We start from the raw sequence: 19,204 nt of genomic DNA on the forward strand, positions 1-19,204 counted from the left end.
TCTGACTAGCTTTAAGAAAAATTGTTGGTAAAATGGAGACGTACGCGGTGTCCATATGCGATCTATCTTTGAATTAACAAAAAGTTAAATAGTCTTAGCACATTCACACCGCCACAGTGTGTTTATAGATCAAATGTACTTCCATTGAATTATTTATGGTATCCAGGAAGATAAAATTGTAATCAACTTTCATAAACAGAAAGTTAGCCGAGGAAAGAAAAATGTGTTGATGTTTTGTGATCCGTCACACAAAAGATTCTTCAGGGCATGGCCACGTGATGTAAACATGTTTATTAACTTGATTCAGTTTCTAATCTTTGTCAACAATCAATAGAGTTACGTTTCCGGCACTAAATGATTGTTTCGGTCGATTTTAAACACTATTGGAGTATTACAGTATCGTATACAAAAATTTGTAATATATTGATACCTTGATTAATTGCTGAACTGATATTTGAGTTAGTTGTAACTCGCATGACGAAGATTGTCTAAGTACTGTTTTAACATTCTTTGGGTTGCTTGAAGGGTTTTAAAAACGATACTTTCGGATGCATAGCGACGTATTCCTGCGCCCGGGAGGTGCTATCAGTTTAGCTATAACGCTAATAATAAATAGGCCGAGCTATTGTAAATGAACACACACTATAGAAATAACACGGTGAAAATGTACGACAATCCCACGTATAAAATGCTCACACAGAAAAACAACAACTCTGGCGTAATTCCCACACAGGATCTAAATTATTAAAAAAATGTAACAAAACAACTGAAGCCGTCTTGTTTATCTGACCTATGACCCCCAATACACTTTGCTGTGTTTTACCGTCATGGTTAGTTTATATTTTGTTATTGTAGGTTATGTGAAAAACATGGTGTGGTGACTTAGTTTAGATAGAACATGGTGTGGTGACTTAGTCTAGATAGAACATGGTGTGGTGACTTAGTCTAGATAGAACATGGTGTGGTGACTTAGTCTAGATAGAACATGGTGTGGTGACTTAGTCTAGATAGAACATGGTGTGGTGACTTAGTCTAGATAGAACATGGTGTGGTTAAGTGTTCTATCTAGAACATGGTGTGGTGACTTAGTTTAGATAGAACATGGTGTGGTGACTTAGTCTAGATAGAACATGGTGTGATGACTTAGTCTAGATAGAACATGGTGTTGTGACTTAGTCTAGATAGAACATGGTGTGATGACTTTGTTCTATATAGAACATTCTATGTTGGCTTGCTCTGCTTATAACATTGCGTGATGACTTGCTCTATCTAGATTCTAGAACACTTATATTGACATTTTACACACACAGTCTACCACTTTTATATAATGGACACTGCACATATATAACTATATAATATTTACTAGCACCTGCTGTCAGTATATAAATATTCGCTCTTTAAAAAATAAGCCGAAAATAGCTGTTGTTTTAAAATTATTTTTTTTACGGAGTTATTCTATAACAAGGTCCATTCGAACAGTGGCGTAGCGAGGTCGGGTGTCACCCGGTGCGGCACTTAATGGTGTCACCCCCCCCCCCCCCCCCAGAGGCGCAGCGACCTTTCCCGGCGTCCGGGGACAAACTTTAAATTTTCGATTTGCACCCCCCTCAAACTTTCAATTTGCACCCCTCCTCAAACTTAAACTTTCGATTTGCATCCCCCCCCCCTCTCCACCCTTGTCGGGATTGGTCAAATTTGCTCTTAAAAGACTATTTAACACTCGAATTAATCACTTAATTAAGTGGAATTATCATTTTTCTCTATATATTTTGCTATTTTTTGCCTTGGTGTCACCCCCCTAAAGGGTGTCACCCGATGCGGTCCGCACCCCCGCCCCCCCCCCCTCGCTACGCCACTGCATTCGAAATTTGAACCTCACACCATGGTTGTTGATTGGGGTTGGAGAAGGGGCTGGGCTATATCTCCTGTTTCTACCTCACAATTAGAACAACGTTACGCTTGGTTTCTGTGGCGCGTCTGTAACAAACAAGGTCAATGTCATTCTAAGGAGGTAAATACTAGTCAAGGCGCATAACTCATACTAGTTCTTTGATTTATTCTCTTCATTCAGTAAGGTAAATGTGTTTTTCTGTTAATTGACAGTTTTGAATCTCTATCCTTCTATCTAAATATTATATATATATATATATATATATATATATATATATATATATAAACACATATATAATCGGTATTCGTATTAATTTTTACTTCAAGCAATACAGATAGTCTAGCGTGCTGCTATTACGTATAACTCCATGTAACTCTGAAATCTATAAACTATTCTTGGTTACAGTACTAGTACGGAAACGACCTGTCCAGTCAATCTCAGTGATTTAAAATAAAGCAATGTCGAGCAGCGTAAAGAATCCACTACAAGACAAACTGGAAGAGACCATCCGTCACACTCTGGTGGGCTTGGCTCTGTCCATGTCCTACGAGCTGGGGATCTTGGAGGCTCTGGTCATGTCAGATACGCCCATGACGTCACTGGAGATAGCAGACGCCAAGCAACTGAAAGAGAGGTGAGTAACATAGGGTTCGATAATGCTGCATGTTTTATCTTTCAACTGTTGAAGTTTAGAAGACTCCCAAATATGAGAGTTAGGGTCTTTAAATCAACCTTTGAAAATGAACTTAAATCTGCCGCAAATACTTTGATTAAATAAATGGCTACACTATGGGGTCAGCCATGTGTGTGTGGCGGTTCATTTCACCTGGGACCAGCTAAGGGTTGTTGTGAAGGGGGGTGGGGGGGGGGGGTGGTCCGAACCCGCAGCTTACGGGATGGATGACAAAATCTTTCCAAGGCCTCGACGCCACATACCATGGGACTGTGTGGCCTAGCGGTAGAGCGCAAGACTGATAACTCGAACGTTTCGAGTTCGAATCCCTGTTTAAGTCGGAAGGTCCATGAGTCCACTCAGCTCTGATGGGTACCTAACTCACTTTAGCATAATGCTGACCACATTCTTCTTTCATTTGCCGAGGTCAAGAAACGTATGGACTCTAATTCTTCTGCCAAACGGATCACAAGGTCTAAAAAAAGAAGCGTAAGCGTCACATGACAATGTGTCAAAAAGTAATATTTTGTATTACCAGAGACTGCCCAAGTCTCCACAAACATTTACAATTTAGAGCTCTTTAAATATTCCTTGAATGTGACACACCAAACCCATCCATACAAAAGTGTTACGTTTATGGATAACCCCTTAAAATCAAACTTTTAATAAAGCAATTGGGTAATATAGATTTAAAAAAACGTGAAGCAATACTATATGCAAAAAAAGGTTTTTTATTGTGGAAATAATAGACAAAAGACTATTTGACTGTACTAGTGTATATTTTCTCAACTGTAACCGTCAGTAATCCAGATGCTGTTTTGTGTAGTTATAAACTCCATACTTAAAACAATTAGTTTAAAAATATTTTTGCATGGTAAAGTAATGCATTATGAAACAAATGCAACCAGTCGATTGATAATGAGTGTGTGTAAAAATACAAGTAAGATGACGTGATAATTAGGTTACATCAGAACATATAGAACCTTCACACTTTAAGAAGAACAGTGGAGTGAACAGATTTTTCTAATAAAAATAGTTCTGCTACATCAACATAAAGCTATAGCTTTATTGAAAACATCTTCAGATAGTTTGTTTACACTTGACGTACTTTCATCTCAACAGAGTCTGCAATATGTCCATCACTTGATAGCTCGAGCCAGTATATTTCTGTATCTGTGTCTGTTGTACCCCAGACACCATTTAAAGCTACCAGTCTACAGTTGTAATACCACCAACCACCTTTACAAAGTCCAGCACAATCTGTGCTGGTTATATCATTGTCCCTGTCGATGGTAGAAAACTTCATACCATGATGATATTTTAGATAGTCTTTGACATTTCCACTGAATGACGACATGTATATTTTATACGACGCTGCTTCGTTGTCTACCTTGAAATAATCGTAATGGGTGTAGTACTTTTTACCTTTTCGAATCATGTCGATTCTCAGTTCATTGTACCCCTGTAATGTAGAACACATGTGACATAGTTATAACTTATGAATATTGCTTTAGCCAGTATATAAAGATTATATTTTTCTAAACTCACCATCAAAGTCAGGTTATATATCAAGTCATTCCCAAGCCAGAAATCTCCAATCATTGAACCAAATCCATGTTTATAGGCGTTCCAATCTCTCGTAAAATTCACGTCACCCAAAACACGTCTCTGAAATAGGATATTTTGCAAGATATTGATAAACTATTTTAACCCAAAAAGGATAGATGTAATCTATAAAAAATAAAAAAAATTCAAAAATATTTTAACGTATTAAATTTATCCACCTGAAAAATGATCCAACCTCCACCGTCAGTTTTTGTGTCGCACAAAGCCAATTTATCTAGACCTAGTCTGACGGTCGTTCGTTCTGGTACATCAGTTTTGTGGTTCTTTTTACACTGTTTATAAATAGAAAGATGCTTGTTTTAACACATGACTAGAAATGGATGAGCTTATATACAAAGTGTGCCTTATAATGTGTGTTAGTTTTGAAGAAGCACACATAAATATATTTTCTAAGTCTTTATACAAGCACATATAGTCGTATTTAATGATTCTAAACAGTTTGTTAAATGTATATTGGTTGATTTAATTCAAATTAACAGTGCTAGTTCACTTAATATTTTTGGTGAAATAAAACAAAAACCTGAAGTCTCATCCGTGACAACACAGGATTGACGTTGTAGTCGTTTTTCATCTTGTATAGTTGTGTTTAAAGCTTCTATCATTCGGTTTGTTTGGTTGTTCAATGTGATTGTCTCGCTAAGTTTTACGTCTATAGCTCTAAGTCTGCCATTCACTGTTTGCATGTGATCTGTGATGTTATTTATCTTAGCACCAAGCACGTCGATTTCTCTAAGTCTGTCATTCACTGTTTGCATTTGTAGCGTGATGTTATTTATCTTTGCATCAAGCACATCTACAGCATTAGTAGAGCTGATGTGTTTGTTACTGTTGTTTAACTCTGTAGATGATGGAATCTGTGCCGTGTCGTCACTGTACCCATCTCTACCAGAATGTGACATCTGTAAGGACATTGACATGTCTGCGCCTTTTAGTTTTTCTGGATCTTCAAACGATTTCAGAAAGTCAGCCATTGTGTCCACAGTTTTCACGTAGTTCAAAGTTTGAGCTATCAAATTCATCAGCAAAACAGACTTCTTGATTTTCTCTCTTTCATAAGACGTTGTTTTCTTCTCTAGCATTCCCGTGTCTCCTGTCGTATTGGTAAAATATACTTGACATTTATACTGGTGTAAATTACAGGCTGAAGTATTGGAGAAAGATAAGACCAGTTCTCCGTGATGTTTGGATAATTTGCCCTCAGATAATATCCCAGATATTTTATAATCGCGAACCTTTGAATCAGATCCTGAAATAGACTCCAACAAAATCTTCCCTTCAGGTTCACTGATCCTATAGACTGACATGTTGACAAGAGCTGACATCTGAGTGTCTTCTGTTATGTTTTCTGTACACTGGAGTTGTGCACAAAATAAACTTTTCCCATGGTAAAAGTGTTCTCTGGTCATATCCACTTTAAGGCCTAGAAAACGGTAGACAAAATTAAATTGGTAATATCTAATGCGTTCAATTAATTAAATATTGTGTACACATCAGAGAGATTATGTGATGTGTACAATTAATTAAATATTTTGTACACATCAGAGAGATTATGTGATGTCTTAAAATCTCCAGTCCGGAAACCGTCCTCGCCACTTTCCTGTTAGCAGTCGAGCTTGCCACCACCCAATTACGAAGTTCCTTCATTATTCAAACACAATAAAAACATTTCAAATATTGTTGAAAATCATTGTACTTAAGTTTTATTGTTTTAAAATAAAAAATTACAATCTGTGGGTTTTAGGGTCATCCATAAAGAACGTCACGTTTATATGTCCACCGAAGATTTCGGAAGTGATGCTTAGTGAAATAAAACTAAACGAACTCTCCTTTCATAAGCGGAAGTCACAGTTATGTCGCTTTGTGATTTTAATTTTTTTTTCTTTTATAAATACTATTGTATTGCATAAGATCTGAAATCTTTTAACCTTTGAGTTTATCTTTATAAAAACATCAGTTTGCAAAAAACAATTACCTTTGATTAAAATAAAATTCTGATATATGTTTTTTTACAATAACAGATAATTGTGAAGCTTAATTAATAAAGATCAATGAACTAGATACATGCGCGTTTCTGATATGCTATTTTTTTTATAAGAAGACAATATAATCAGCGGAATAGCCGTATTGTTTTGCTATCACCATTTAAAGGGCAACAACCAAGTTAATATTTTCTGGATAATCAACCACACCGATTTGTATCCCTTTACGTACACTTTCTATCTACTGATGATGCGTGGTACATGGAGCTGAATTGTCCAATCATTTCAAAATAATGTATTTATGGGCGAGTCATAATAAATTTATTATGTTAATATTTTTATTTTAATGTTAAAATTTAAACCAAGTTCTTACGTAAATTAATTTCTGTTTTATAATTTTAACATGCGACAAATGCACTATGTCTTACAAAAATTCATAAAAGTAATTAATTAATTTTAAGGCTAATTAAGTAATGTTTTTATCGGCTAACATTCGACTGTTCCGTTTTAAATGATAATATTTTCAACTTGTCATATAAGGCCTAATATAATTAAATTTAGCTTACCAAACGACAGAAATAAGTTGACGGCTAACACAGCAATAAAATACAAAGCAGACATTTTAATCTATTGCAATAAAATCAACTCAGCTGAGTACGTTCTCATAGCTGGTTTGTTTGTCAAATAGTCTCGTACTTATATACCGACCAGTTAAAAACATACATAAGTTGACAGGAGGTTGAAGGTCAACATGCACATGTAAACAGATATCACGTAATGAGTTTGCCACTTGAGTTGACTAGAAATAAATGTCTGAAGTTGAAACATGATATCAGATAATATCACATAGATTTCTCGTGTAATCGTCTCCTTACATACATACTTGAATAAGAAAGTAGTCGCATCAAGAACCGACATGTAGTTACTAGCACGATACCGATTACTCTTTCATCGATACCAACATACTTATCAAAGTAACTAGAAACGGAAAGAGCAATTTGCCCCACTTAAGAAAACTCGAGTTCCCATTACGTATGACGTTTCCTAATTAATAATAATTAATTAACTACTGACATGTAATAGTCAGACATTTATTTTTAACCTTTAACATGTAATGTGGCAAAATACCGTAAGACCTCATATTGTTGTCTTCATTTTACAACATTGTTAAATACATTTTTAAATAACATGTTCTAGTTACTGTAACAATCGATATGTATTAATTTATATATATATATATATATATATATATATATATATATATATATATATATATATATATATATATTTATTTATTTATTTTTATATATATATATATATATATATATATATATATATATATATATATATATATATATATATAGTTAGATAGATAGATAGAGAGATAGACAGAGAGAGAAAGAGAAAAAGAGAGAGAGAGAGAGAGAGAGAGAGAAGGGGTGAAAAGTCACACATTTCACTTTTTAGGATCTAGAGACAAGAAATGTAAACATTTTACAGTGTCAATGCACCAGATAGTAGTTCCACACTTCGGAATAAATGGTCACGACATACTCATGACAGACTTGCAAAATGGTGAATTAGCAATGTGTTATTTTAACCCAGTGCAGGGTCAAAAGTCAAATGCTTGGGGTGAAAAGATCTATTTGATCCCAAAAACATTTGTTTCAATTTAAAAAAAATTTCCCTTAACAATCATGAATATTAATGAATGTTAAGATTATATATATATATATATATATATATATATATATATATATATATATATATATATATATATATATATATATATATATATATATATAAGGTCCAGATTTGTAATTATTACAAAGTTTACATAAAACAGTAAAAGATTAATTTTAAACACATTTTACACTGGACACGGGTAGAGCCGCAAACATAACACAGAGTCAGGGGCCAAAGATATTAATACACGACTGTACTAAAATTGAAAAAAAAAAATGTAAAGCTGTCTTTTAGTTAACAGTTAAAGAATATTTAGGCTTTATATTTTACGATGTCTTCAATTAATGAATTTCCACTCTTGGCGCGTTTTGTCCCAGAAATGTCAGGCTTAGTTAGCAAAGTAATGATGTCTTTTTTATTCACAGACCATACTTCATTAGTTTTGAAGTTTACGAATTCGTTTTTCACCTTTTAACTTCTTTTAGGGTATTCAACCTCAGTGTCGCTTCTTCGTTCATCTGTTTCTTTACTATTCCAGTATAGAGGGTAGTGAACTTTTTGCCCTTGCACCTAAAGAAAAGAAAATCACCAACACAGATAGTCCCGACATCTGCCTCGCTCAAACTAGACTGGAGAGGACCAAGTAATAGTCGATTTCATCTTCAATGATCTCTGTAAATTCATCTTCATTTATTTGTTCAGACATTTTTTTTTTCCAGAGCAGTGTTTGCATCATCGTCATCATCTGGCTCACAACATAACTTCTTTGATTTGCAAGAACCACATCCGCTGATGGTGAAATTTTGTGAAGAATGTTTCTCTGGAGTTTTAGTCAAGATGTCTGACATTGCTGCTTTTCTTTACTTTTGGCCTTCCTTACGGGCTGGGGTTTGCGAAATGGGCGAATTTCTTTTGGGGGAGTAAAGGCGCCGGATACCGATGGCATTAGTGAGGTGTTCTTTGTCTGCTGATACTTTGAGTGTGCGGGAGATCTCTCACTAAATGGATAGGTTCAGGTCAGTCTGTCGGATAAGTTGGCATGATTTTGTGATCTGGAATATATGTCAACTTCTGAAACGGAACTGAGTTCAGAACCACCTGTACTTGTTTTCATTGACAAAGCAAAGCGGGACATGTTTTCAAAGGATTCCTGTAAGTATGGTTGCATCTTAAATTATTTTTGTGTTTTCGTGCTTTTTTTTCTCATTGAGATGGCAGCTGCAGCCATTTTTGAGGAAAGTCGCTCTGTAAAACTGCATCTGACTGTGGGGCTAATTATAATACCCTTCAACGCTAAGTAAAGTTAGACAAAACAGACGGCAACATTGAGAAGGCAAATTTTGGCTACAGTAAGCAGAAGAAGCGCATCTTCTCAGATGAGCAAGAACAAGTTTTGCTGGACTACATCCTTGAAGTCTCTTCAATCTGCTATGGCCTAACTCTGAGAGAATTACGCAAACTAGCTGTCGCCATCAAGAATCCTGGTCCTCTGTGAAAACTGCAGAAAAGGATTGGCTGAAGGCATTCAGGCAACGTCACTAGGACAAGCTATCTCTGCGAAGGCCGGAGGCAACATCACTCAAACGCGTACAGGTATTCAACAAAACAAACGTCAACTTGTTCTTCAATAATCTGGAGAAAGTGATGGAGAAACATAAGTTTCGGCCAGAATATATTTGGAACATTGACGAAACTGGGTGTTCCATTGTACAAACGCCTCAGCGACAACTAGCAAAGAAGGGCGAAAAACGTGTGGGCTCTATTGTGTCACATGAGAAAGGGAACACCGTCACGTTATGTGGAGCGGTAAATGCCATCGGAAATAGCATGCCACCATTCCTGATCTTCCCCAGAGTCAATGTTCAAGATCACCGGAATCTAGGTGCCCAACCAGGAACACAATGCGATTCTCACCCAAAGGCATCCGGGATGGTTGACGTTTGAGAACTTTATTAAATTTCTTCAGCATTTTGCCGAACACGCGAAGCCATCAAAAGACAATCCAGTGTTGATGATTTTGGACAATCATGTGTCCCACTTTAGAGAAACCGGAAATAGCTTTTGAAGAGAAACCACATCACTCTCTTGTCACCCCCCTCCCCCATTGCTCGCATGAAATACAACCACTGGATAAATCAGTTTATGGACCATTTCAGCATTCCAGTTGTATTATGACCGTGTTGTAGCGATATGGTGCAAAGATCATGCTAATGGTAACAGGCAGATGTCCATTCACTCTGTCCCAAATGTTTTTATACGCTTTTCCCAAAGCATTCACGCAAGCAAACATCGTACCTGGATTTATTCAGGCATTTTATCGCATTCGGGCAAGTTTCTATTCAGGCATTTTGTCGAATTTGGGCAAGTGTCCATTTCGGCATTTGTCGCGTTCGGGCAAGTGTCCATTCGGGCATTTGATACATTCGGGATATTGTCCATTCGGGAGACCGGTTTTCGGGCAAACGGCATTCAGCAAGTGACTTTTGGGATCTTGACGTAGACCCAATTTAAATGCATAATAGCATTTGGATTAAAATTAAAAAAAAAAGCAACTTAAATCTATCTTTTAAAATAGTTCTAACAAAGCCACATTATAATATGAACATCTTTTATAACTTCTCATAGAAACATTTTACCAAGGCTAAATTAATGCTAAATGATATTGATTGAAGAATATCTCGCTAAATGAACACCAATTAGATTTACGTGTATCCTTCATAGCCGATACAGTTAAACTTATTTGCAATAAGTAATCTATATATATGTGTATATTTAAATTAGTTGACTTGTAATTAATAAACAGGAAAAATCTTTATTGTTCAAACATTCTTAACTGCTATCTAAATGTTGTCTTTTTGAAAAATAAACGAAATGCAGGAGAAAGACTACCTACAGATTAATATTCGAACATCACATTATTACCATTGATTCTAGTGAGGTCACTTGATTTATTTACTTATTTTATTAAAAACCATGGCGGCTTCCATGAAAGACCATGTTGCCCGTTGAAAAATTTAAGGCATTTTAAAGCTAAATACACAGTGTGAAATCACAACACACGTGATTATGTTCTAATTCATTAATATTAGTTTGATGTTAGCTTTAATAATTTATTCAATAATTATTTAAATGAGGTTCGAGCTCAGAAAATATCATGGAAATAAATCAATTGAAAAAAAGCAAAAACATGTAAGGTTATGTGTGACTTCTGTTTAGATGTGAATGATAAAGTTGCCTATCCAGACTTGGTGTGTCACGGGGCACGTGAAGTAGAGTTCGGCAGGTGAAGAAGAGTTCACTTATGACCTCAGCATATGAAGGGATAGTGTGGTCAAGCCCATGCTCAGCCGAAATCGGTGTTTTAAAAGACAAACAATGTTGTTTGTGACGATGTGTGACAGTAAGAAACGGAGGGGAAATATAAAGATCGTCAAACAAACGAGATCTCCTTTATGGATGACCCCAGAAACCCAAGAGTCATCCAAGAAAAACTGGTAGTCTAGTCAATGTCAAAATTAAGAATTAAGTACTGCTAACTCTAAGTTAAAATTAAAATAAGTTTTGTTTTACGAATAATGTAATGTATCTTAATGTCACGTTCTTTTAAGATCTTTTAACTTTGTAATATGATATAATATATTTTCTATATTATATCGCCTTGGGTGTTTTTATATGTAATATTACATGAATTAGATATCTTAAACTTTTAACGTTTAAAGTTTTATGTTCCTTAAATTTGTTTTCTTTTTAAACTTAATAAATTTAAATCGTCATTAATTCTATGGGCGGTGTGTAAATTGACATAATTTGTATTTGTGTTCATCAATAATTAATAAATAATTAATTTTTAAAATACAAATAATTATTTTTATTTATTATTAACATTACCCATCGGATTTCTAAAATCAACAGCTTGGAAAAAATGCTGTATAGCTTATTTCATGGTTAGACTGGCTGTATCACAGAGGCCGGCAAAATTAAAAAAAACGTCTCAAACTCCAGAGAGAAAATTTTCATTGAGCATTTTCTCCAAAAAAAGCTAATAGTGTTTTTAAATTATACTGTAGATCTAGAATAATTAGAAAAAGGATGAATCGAAAGTATTACTTACTTTTAAATGGACATCAATGCATGCATTACAAACCAAATTATCAAGACGTTTTGTAATAGTACGTATAGGTATAATGGTTTTCATTATGCTGTGCATCATTTGGCTACATCGTGTATAATTGTGCCATTATTCAGTTTACTCAAAACAATGGTTTCTATTGATATAAGCATGAAAGCTTAAATTAGTATTTAAGACAATCAGCTTCGTAAATGCATCCTAAAGTATTTCATTTTAGAGAATGATATCTCACAAGCTACCAGTGTTTCTTCCAGTCATTTCTTTGATGCAGCCCCCCCCCCCCCAAAGAAAGGCTACCGCGCCACCACCTCCCCGAACCAAATTGAATTTTTTGAGGAAACAAAATTTTACCAATGTCCGCTCCCCCTCCCCCGGGAATTTTAGACCGCCACCTTCACCAAAAATATCAAGTACCCCCCCCCCCCCCCGGAGAAAAATAGCCTAGAAGAAACACTTCAAGCTACAACCGAAGGCTATATAATCAGTAAATATGTATGTGCACTAAACATATATTTGTATTTTTTACCAAAGATATTGTCTTTACGTAATACAGGAAGATATGTATTTTGTAAGTTAATCAAACTTATTTACAAATTGGTCTTCCATAGATCATGTGGTGAATCTTCATTAAAGTATATTCCAACAACACCGTATATTTATTTGTGCTTTTGTTTCCCCACGCTCGACAATCTTTCGTCATGTGTATTACATTTTTTGATGTTGGTCATATAAGTTTTAATTAGAACAATTAATTATAAAACACATATATATTTAATATGGAGATCGATGTAAAAAGTGTTTTCACTAGATGTTAACTATAAAATATTGTGTACAGTAGGCGTCTGTAATGTAATTTCGGCGTTAGACTTAAATGTAATGTGTATTTACTTCTACTATATCAGTGGTTCCCAACCTTTTTCGAGTGGCGACCCCCTTTTATAAAAAGTAAGTGACCCGCGACCCCCATAGAATTAAAAAGCCGAAATTAGTATGGAAATTAATAAGCACTAAAATAAGATTGTCTAGTAGTATGAACTACTCTTGATAACTATGTGAATAGCATGAGTAAAATTGCATACTATTCACTAAGCCTTTGTGGTTAAGTTTTTAATTTTTTTAAAAATTTGTTAACGCCAACCTATGTCATAATAATTATCTTAATTTTATTTTTAATCGAAGAATAGTGTTGAAAATATATTCTCGAATAGTCAATCAATTTTACGTTTGGGTATGAATGGTGAATACTACACCAAAATTGTGTCTGCAGTTTTTCATCTTACTCGGAATCATTCTGCAAATCAAAGAATTCATCTTGTAATTCATCGGGAATGCTGGCAACCTCAAGGGAAGAAGAGAATGGGTAATGCGTAAATGCAGATTCTTCTTTTTTCAGCTCAGAGAAATAGCGATGCAGTTCGTTTTCAAGAGATTCAAGATGCCCAGAAATCGCTTCTTTCAAAATTTTAATTATCTCACAGATTCATCTACCACACCGCAGAGTTTCTCAAATTTACAATATTTCCAAGATTTATTTTCTTTACCGATTTTGCAGCTGATAAAAATGCCCCGAGATTATCATGAAAGTTATAATATTCGTTCATTTTCCCTGAAGCTTCAGGTTAAACTTATCTTGATGTTCGAACACATCTGCTAGGTTTGATACTCTCTCCAACCACTCTATGTCGTTTTAAGTATACCAAAAAGTCTTGTTTCCTTTGTACTCCCAAGAACAATTTGATTTCAGATTTCAATTAAAAAACACAATTTACCACATTTCATTTTACAGCCAGCGTACTATATTGTAGAAGAGCAGAACCTCGTGATCTATATAAATGTTTTTGCTCAGTTCTTTGAAGACTCCAGATTTTATATAATTTACGACTTATATTAGCAATGCACTCTTGATGTCGATTGGTTATGGCAGTGGTTAGAAAGCTAAATCTTTTCTGTTTTCTGAAAGCCCGATTTTGAGCTAAACATAGATGACACACTATCCGTACAAACCCCCACAGCCGTTCTAACCCATTTTAATCATCCAGTTTCAAAAAAGGTATTTATTTTCTCCATGCTATCTTCACAAAAGAGCAACTCTTCTTTGCTATCATCCGCATGAATATAGACACAGACCAGCAACTGCGAACACGAACTCACGTCTGTTGATTTATCAACTTGAAAAGCAAACAATGGTGAAAGCTTAATTTCGATAACAATGTGTTATTTAACATTTACGTACATGCAGCGTTTGATGAGATTTTCTCCTATTGTTTTTTTTTTCTTGGCATTTTCTATCGCGACTTCATTTGATGGTTGCACTAATGCTGGTGAAAACTTCCTGTTCGATCAAGTCTCTGGCGTTTGCAACTAGCTTCTTACCGACGAAAGAACTCCATATATTTTTTGGTGTGTTCCGAACGACTCGTCTCAAACGGCGTTTTAGTTTTGAAGATTTCATAGATTCGTGACTGAGAACAACATTGTACAGTGCGCTTTGTTTCTTCTCTATTACATTTCCAGTGATGTTAATGAAGCCGAATTTCAAAAATTCTTTTAATAGTTATGTTTTGTTTCAAATTACTAAGGTTTAGTATACCAGTTGGCGACCCCCCAGAAAGACCTTCGCGACCCCCAGGTTGGGAACCCGTGTACTATATATTATTAACATATAGAATTGAGACAAGTCTCTTCAGTTTCTTAATGTCCGACTCTTCTATATTTCTAATATTTCTAAATCAAGTTAAACTATTTTAAAACTGTCAAGTAAAGATTTGCATTTTTTATGCAAAAATTGTTCTTAATGCCAGTTTATTCCTGTTTTCTAATTTTTTTATATTTTTTTATCATACCGTCGGTGTAAACAGGTAGGGTCTTTCCGTGGTTGTGTTTAAATGTCGAGTTTTACTCATTTAAACCTGTTCTCTTCTTTCTGTATTTTGTTACTCTGCCTGGATGTGCTGTAGTGTGTTCAATGGCTTGTATATACCTGTGTTTGGGAAATCTTGCATGTGTGTCTTCAAACCTTCTCAACCCCTTCCCGTCGTCTAGTCTAACGCTTGTTGCCTCGCCAACCTCTCCATACAAAAGTGTTACGTTTTTGGATGACCTCTTAAAATCAAACTTCTAACAAAGCAATTTGATAATATTGATTTTTAAAAAGGTGAAGCAATACTTCATGCAACGAAAATGCACCCATTAAGGCACAGCTGCAAAACGTTTTTTTATTGTGAAAATAATAGACAAAAAGACTATTTAAATGTAATCATGTGTATTTTCTCAGATTTAGATGATTTTTTCTTAGTTATAAAAATAAACACAAAAACTCTATACTTAAAAACAATTTAAAAAATTAGAAATATTTTTATATGGTAAAATAATGCATTTTGAAACAAATGCAACCAGTCAAATGATAATGAGTGTGTATAAAAACACAATTACGTTGACGTGATAATTAGGTTACTTTGAAATCTTCAGTTACAGAATATAGAGAACCTTCACACTTTAAGAAGAACAGTGGAGTGAATAGATTTGTCTAATAAAAATATGTCTGCTACACTATCTTAAAGCTATAGCTTTATTTAAAACATCTTCAGATACTTTGTTTACACTTGACGTACTTTCATCTCAACTGAGTCTGCAATATGTCCATCGCTTGATAGCCCATACCAGTATATTCCTGTAGTACGGCCTGTTGCACCCCAGACACCATTTAAAGCTACATATCCACAGTTGTTATACCACCAGCCACTTTCATAAGTTTCAGCACAATCTGCTTGGCTGACTAAATCATTGTCCCTTTCGAAGGTAGAAAACTCCATACCATGTTGATATTGTAGCATGTCATTAACGTTTCCACTGAATGACGACATGTATACTTTATACGACGCTGCTTCGTTTTCTACCTTGAAATAATCGTAATGGGCGTAGTACTTTATACTTTTTCGAGTCATGTCGATTCTCAGTTCATTGTATCCCTGTAATGTATAACACGTGTAACATTAAATTTGGCTTTAGCCTCTATGTACAGATTATATTTTTCTAAACTCACCATCATGGTCAGGTTAGAGATCCAGTCATTCCCAAGCCAGAAATCTCCAATCATTGAACCAAATCCATGTTTATAGGCGTCCCAATCTCTCGTAAAATTCACGTCACCCAAAACACGTCTCTGAAATACGATATTTTACAAGATATTGATAAACTATTTCAACAGACAGATCTAATCTATACAAGATCAAATTTTTTCAAAAAGTTTTTAACGTATAAGGTCTTTTCAAAACCTGAATAATGATCCAACCTCCACCGTCAGTTTTTGTGTCGCACAAAGCCAATTTATCTTGACCAAGTCTGACGGTCGTTCGTTCTGGTACATCAGTTTTGTCGTTCTTTTTGCACTATTATAAATATATAATATTTATATTAATAATTCTTAACAATTTGTAAAGTGTATAATTGTTGATATAATTCTGCATTAAACACTTAACCGTGCTAATTCATTTAATATTTATGTCGTATTAAAACAATTACCTGATGTGTCATCCGTGACAACACAGGAATGACGTTGTAGTCGTTTTTCATCTCTTCTACAGTGGTGTTTAAAGCTTCTAGCATGCGGTTTGTTTGGTTGTTTCTTGTGTCTATTGCTCTAAGTTTGTCATCCACTGTTTGCATTTGTTCTGTGATGTTATTTATCTTAGCATCAAGCACGTTGTTTAACTCTAAAGATGATATAATCTGAGCCGTGTCGTCACTGTACCCATCTCTTCCAGAATGTGACATCTGTAAGGACATTGACATGTCTGCACCTTTTAGTTTTTCTGGATCTTCAAACGATTTCAGAAAGTCGGCCATTGTGTCCACAGTTTTCACGTAGTTCAAAGTTTCAGCTTTTAAATTCATCAACAAAACAGATTTCTTGATTTTCTCGCTTTTAAAAGACGTAGTTCTGTTGTCTAGCATTCCAGTGTCTCCTGTCTTATTTGTAAAATACACTTGACATTTATACTGGTGTAAATTACAGGCTGAAATATTGGAGAAAGATATGACCAGTTCTCCGTGAAGTTTGGATAATTTGCCCTTAGATAATATCCCAGATATTTTATAACCGCGAACCTTTGAATCAGATCCTGAAATAGACGCCAACAAAATCTTCCCTTCTGGTTCACTGATCCTATAGACTGACATGTTGACAAGAGCTGACATTTGAGTGTCTTCTGTTATGTTTTCTGTACACTTGAGTTGTGCACAAAATAAACTTTTCCCACGGTAAAAGTGTTCTCTGGTCATGTCAACTTTAAGGCCTAGGAAACAGTTGACAAAATAAATACGTAATATCTAATGCGTTCAATTAATTAAATATTTTGTACACATCAGAGAAATTATGTGATGTGTACAATTAATTAAATATTTTGTACACATCAGAGAAATTATGTGATGTGTACAATTAATTAAATATTGTGTACACATCATAGAGATTATGTGATGTCTTAAAATCTCCAGTCCGGGAACCGACCTCGCCACTTTCATGTTAGCAGTCGAGCTAGCGACCACCCAATTTCAAAGTTCCTTCATTATTCAAACACAATAAAAACATTTCTTACTAAATATTGTTTAAAATCACTGTACTTTAGTTTAATTATTTTAAACTAAAAAATTACAATATGTGGGTTTCGAGGGTCATCCATAAAGGACGTCACGTGTATATGTACATCACTCAAGATATCGGATGTGAAGCTTAGTGAAATAAAACTAACGCACTAAACTTTCATAAGTCAAAGTCACAGTCATGTTGCTTTGTGTTTTTCAAATTTTATACATTTGTTTAATATTGTATTGTGTTGTATCTGAAATCCTATTACCTTTGAGTTTATCTTTTTTAAACCATTAGTTTGCATATAACAATAACCTTTAATTAAAATAAAATTCTGAAATGTTTTTTTCACACGGATGATTGTTACGCTTAATTAATAAAGATCATTGAACTAGATCCATACGCGTTTCGGATACACTAGATTTTTAAGAAGACAATAAAATCAGCGGAATGGCCGTATTGTTTTGTTATCACCATTTAAAGGGCTACAACCAAGTTAATATTTTCTGGATAATCAACAACATCGATTTGTATTCCATTACGTACTTTCTATCTATTGTAATGATTATAGGGGGCATATGGTGCTAAATTGTCACATCATTTCAAAATAACGTATTTATGGGCGAGTCATATTAAATGTATTATGTTTATATTGTTATGATAATTTTAAACTTCACAATAAGTTCTTAAGCATGTATGTTTCATAATATTGATATGCGACAAATGCACTATGTCTTACAAAAATGCCTTAAAGCAATTAATTAAGAAGAAGGCTAATTAAGTAATGTTTTGATCGACTAACATCCTACTGTTCCGTTTTTAAATAATAATATTTTCGACTATTCATAAAAGGCCTAATATAATTAAAGTGAACTTACCAAACGACAGAAATAAGTTGACGGCTAACACAGCAATAAAATACAAAGCAGACATTTTAAACTATTGCAATAACATCAACTCAGCGGAATACGTTCTCGTAGCTGGTTTGTTTGTCAAATAGTCTCGTACTTATATACCGACCAGTTAAAAACACACATAAGTTGACAGGAGGTTGAAGGTCAACATGCACTTGTAAACACTTATGCCGTATTGAGTTTGCCGCTTGAGTTGGTCACAAATAAATTTCTGAAGTTGAAACTTGATGTCAGATAATATCACATAGATTTCTCGTGTAATCGTCTCCTTACATACATACTTGAATAAGAAAGTAGTCGCATCAAGAGCCGACATGTAGTTACTAGCACGATACCGATTACTGTCTCATCGATACCAACATACTTATCAAAGTAACTAGAAACGGAAAGAGCAATTTGCCCTACTTAAGAAAACTCGAGTTCCCATCACTAGTGACGTTTCCTAATTAATAGAAAGGCATTTATTTTTAACCTTTAACATGAGGTGTGGCAAAATACCGTAAGACTTCATATGATTGTCTTCATTTTAAAACATTGTTACATTTGATTAATAACATGTATTTCTTATTGTAACATTTAACATATATATTTATGAATATATTTAAACATTAAAAATATAATATAAATGTATAAACCATATTTTCACTAAAATATCTATGTAAGATATACTAACATTCGTATAATTTAGTGCATACTTTTAAGTTTACGCAGAGCCGGCGTTT

General features: G+C 34.5%; 3 protein-coding genes across 3 annotated transcripts; all 3 read right to left on the reverse strand.

Annotated features, from left to right (window-relative positions):
* Positions 1 to 3,657: 3,657 nt before the first annotated feature.
* On the reverse strand, positions 3,658 to 4,166 carry LOC131956703 (fibrinogen-like protein A). The gene is made up of 2 exons (XM_059321260.1): positions 4,113 to 4,166; positions 3,658 to 4,026 (listed from the first exon to the last, which is right to left on the reverse strand). The coding sequence occupies exons 1-2, from the start codon at positions 4,164 to 4,166 to the stop codon at positions 3,658 to 3,660; spliced, it is 423 nt and encodes a 140-aa protein (XP_059177243.1).
* Positions 3,729 to 6,833, reverse strand: LOC131956712 (uncharacterized). The gene is made up of 5 exons (XM_059321274.1): positions 6,736 to 6,833; positions 4,711 to 5,610; positions 4,349 to 4,462; positions 4,113 to 4,232; positions 3,729 to 4,026 (listed from the first exon to the last, which is right to left on the reverse strand). The coding sequence occupies exons 1-3, from the start codon at positions 6,788 to 6,790 to the stop codon at positions 4,458 to 4,460; spliced, it is 960 nt and encodes a 319-aa protein (XP_059177257.1). The 5' UTR covers positions 6,791 to 6,833; the 3' UTR covers positions 3,729 to 4,026; positions 4,113 to 4,232; positions 4,349 to 4,457.
* Positions 6,834 to 15,229: 8,396 nt separating this feature from the next.
* On the reverse strand, positions 15,230 to 18,556 carry LOC131956698 (angiopoietin-related protein 7). Its single transcript, XM_059321255.1, has 5 exons — positions 18,447 to 18,556; positions 16,506 to 17,278; positions 16,259 to 16,372; positions 16,027 to 16,146; positions 15,230 to 15,952 (listed from the first exon to the last, which is right to left on the reverse strand). Exons 1-5 carry the CDS (start codon positions 18,499 to 18,501, stop codon positions 15,581 to 15,583), a joined length of 1,434 nt encoding a protein of 477 aa, XP_059177238.1. The 5' UTR covers positions 18,502 to 18,556; the 3' UTR covers positions 15,230 to 15,580.
* Positions 18,557 to 19,204: the final 648 nt, after the last annotated feature.

Source organism: Physella acuta, unplaced genomic scaffold (assembly GCF_028476545.2).
Source record: "Physella acuta isolate Inbredline_101_S28 unplaced genomic scaffold, ASM2847654v3 ptg001171l, whole genome shotgun sequence".
Classification (NCBI taxonomy): Eukaryota; Metazoa; Mollusca; class Gastropoda; family Physidae; genus Physella; species Physella acuta.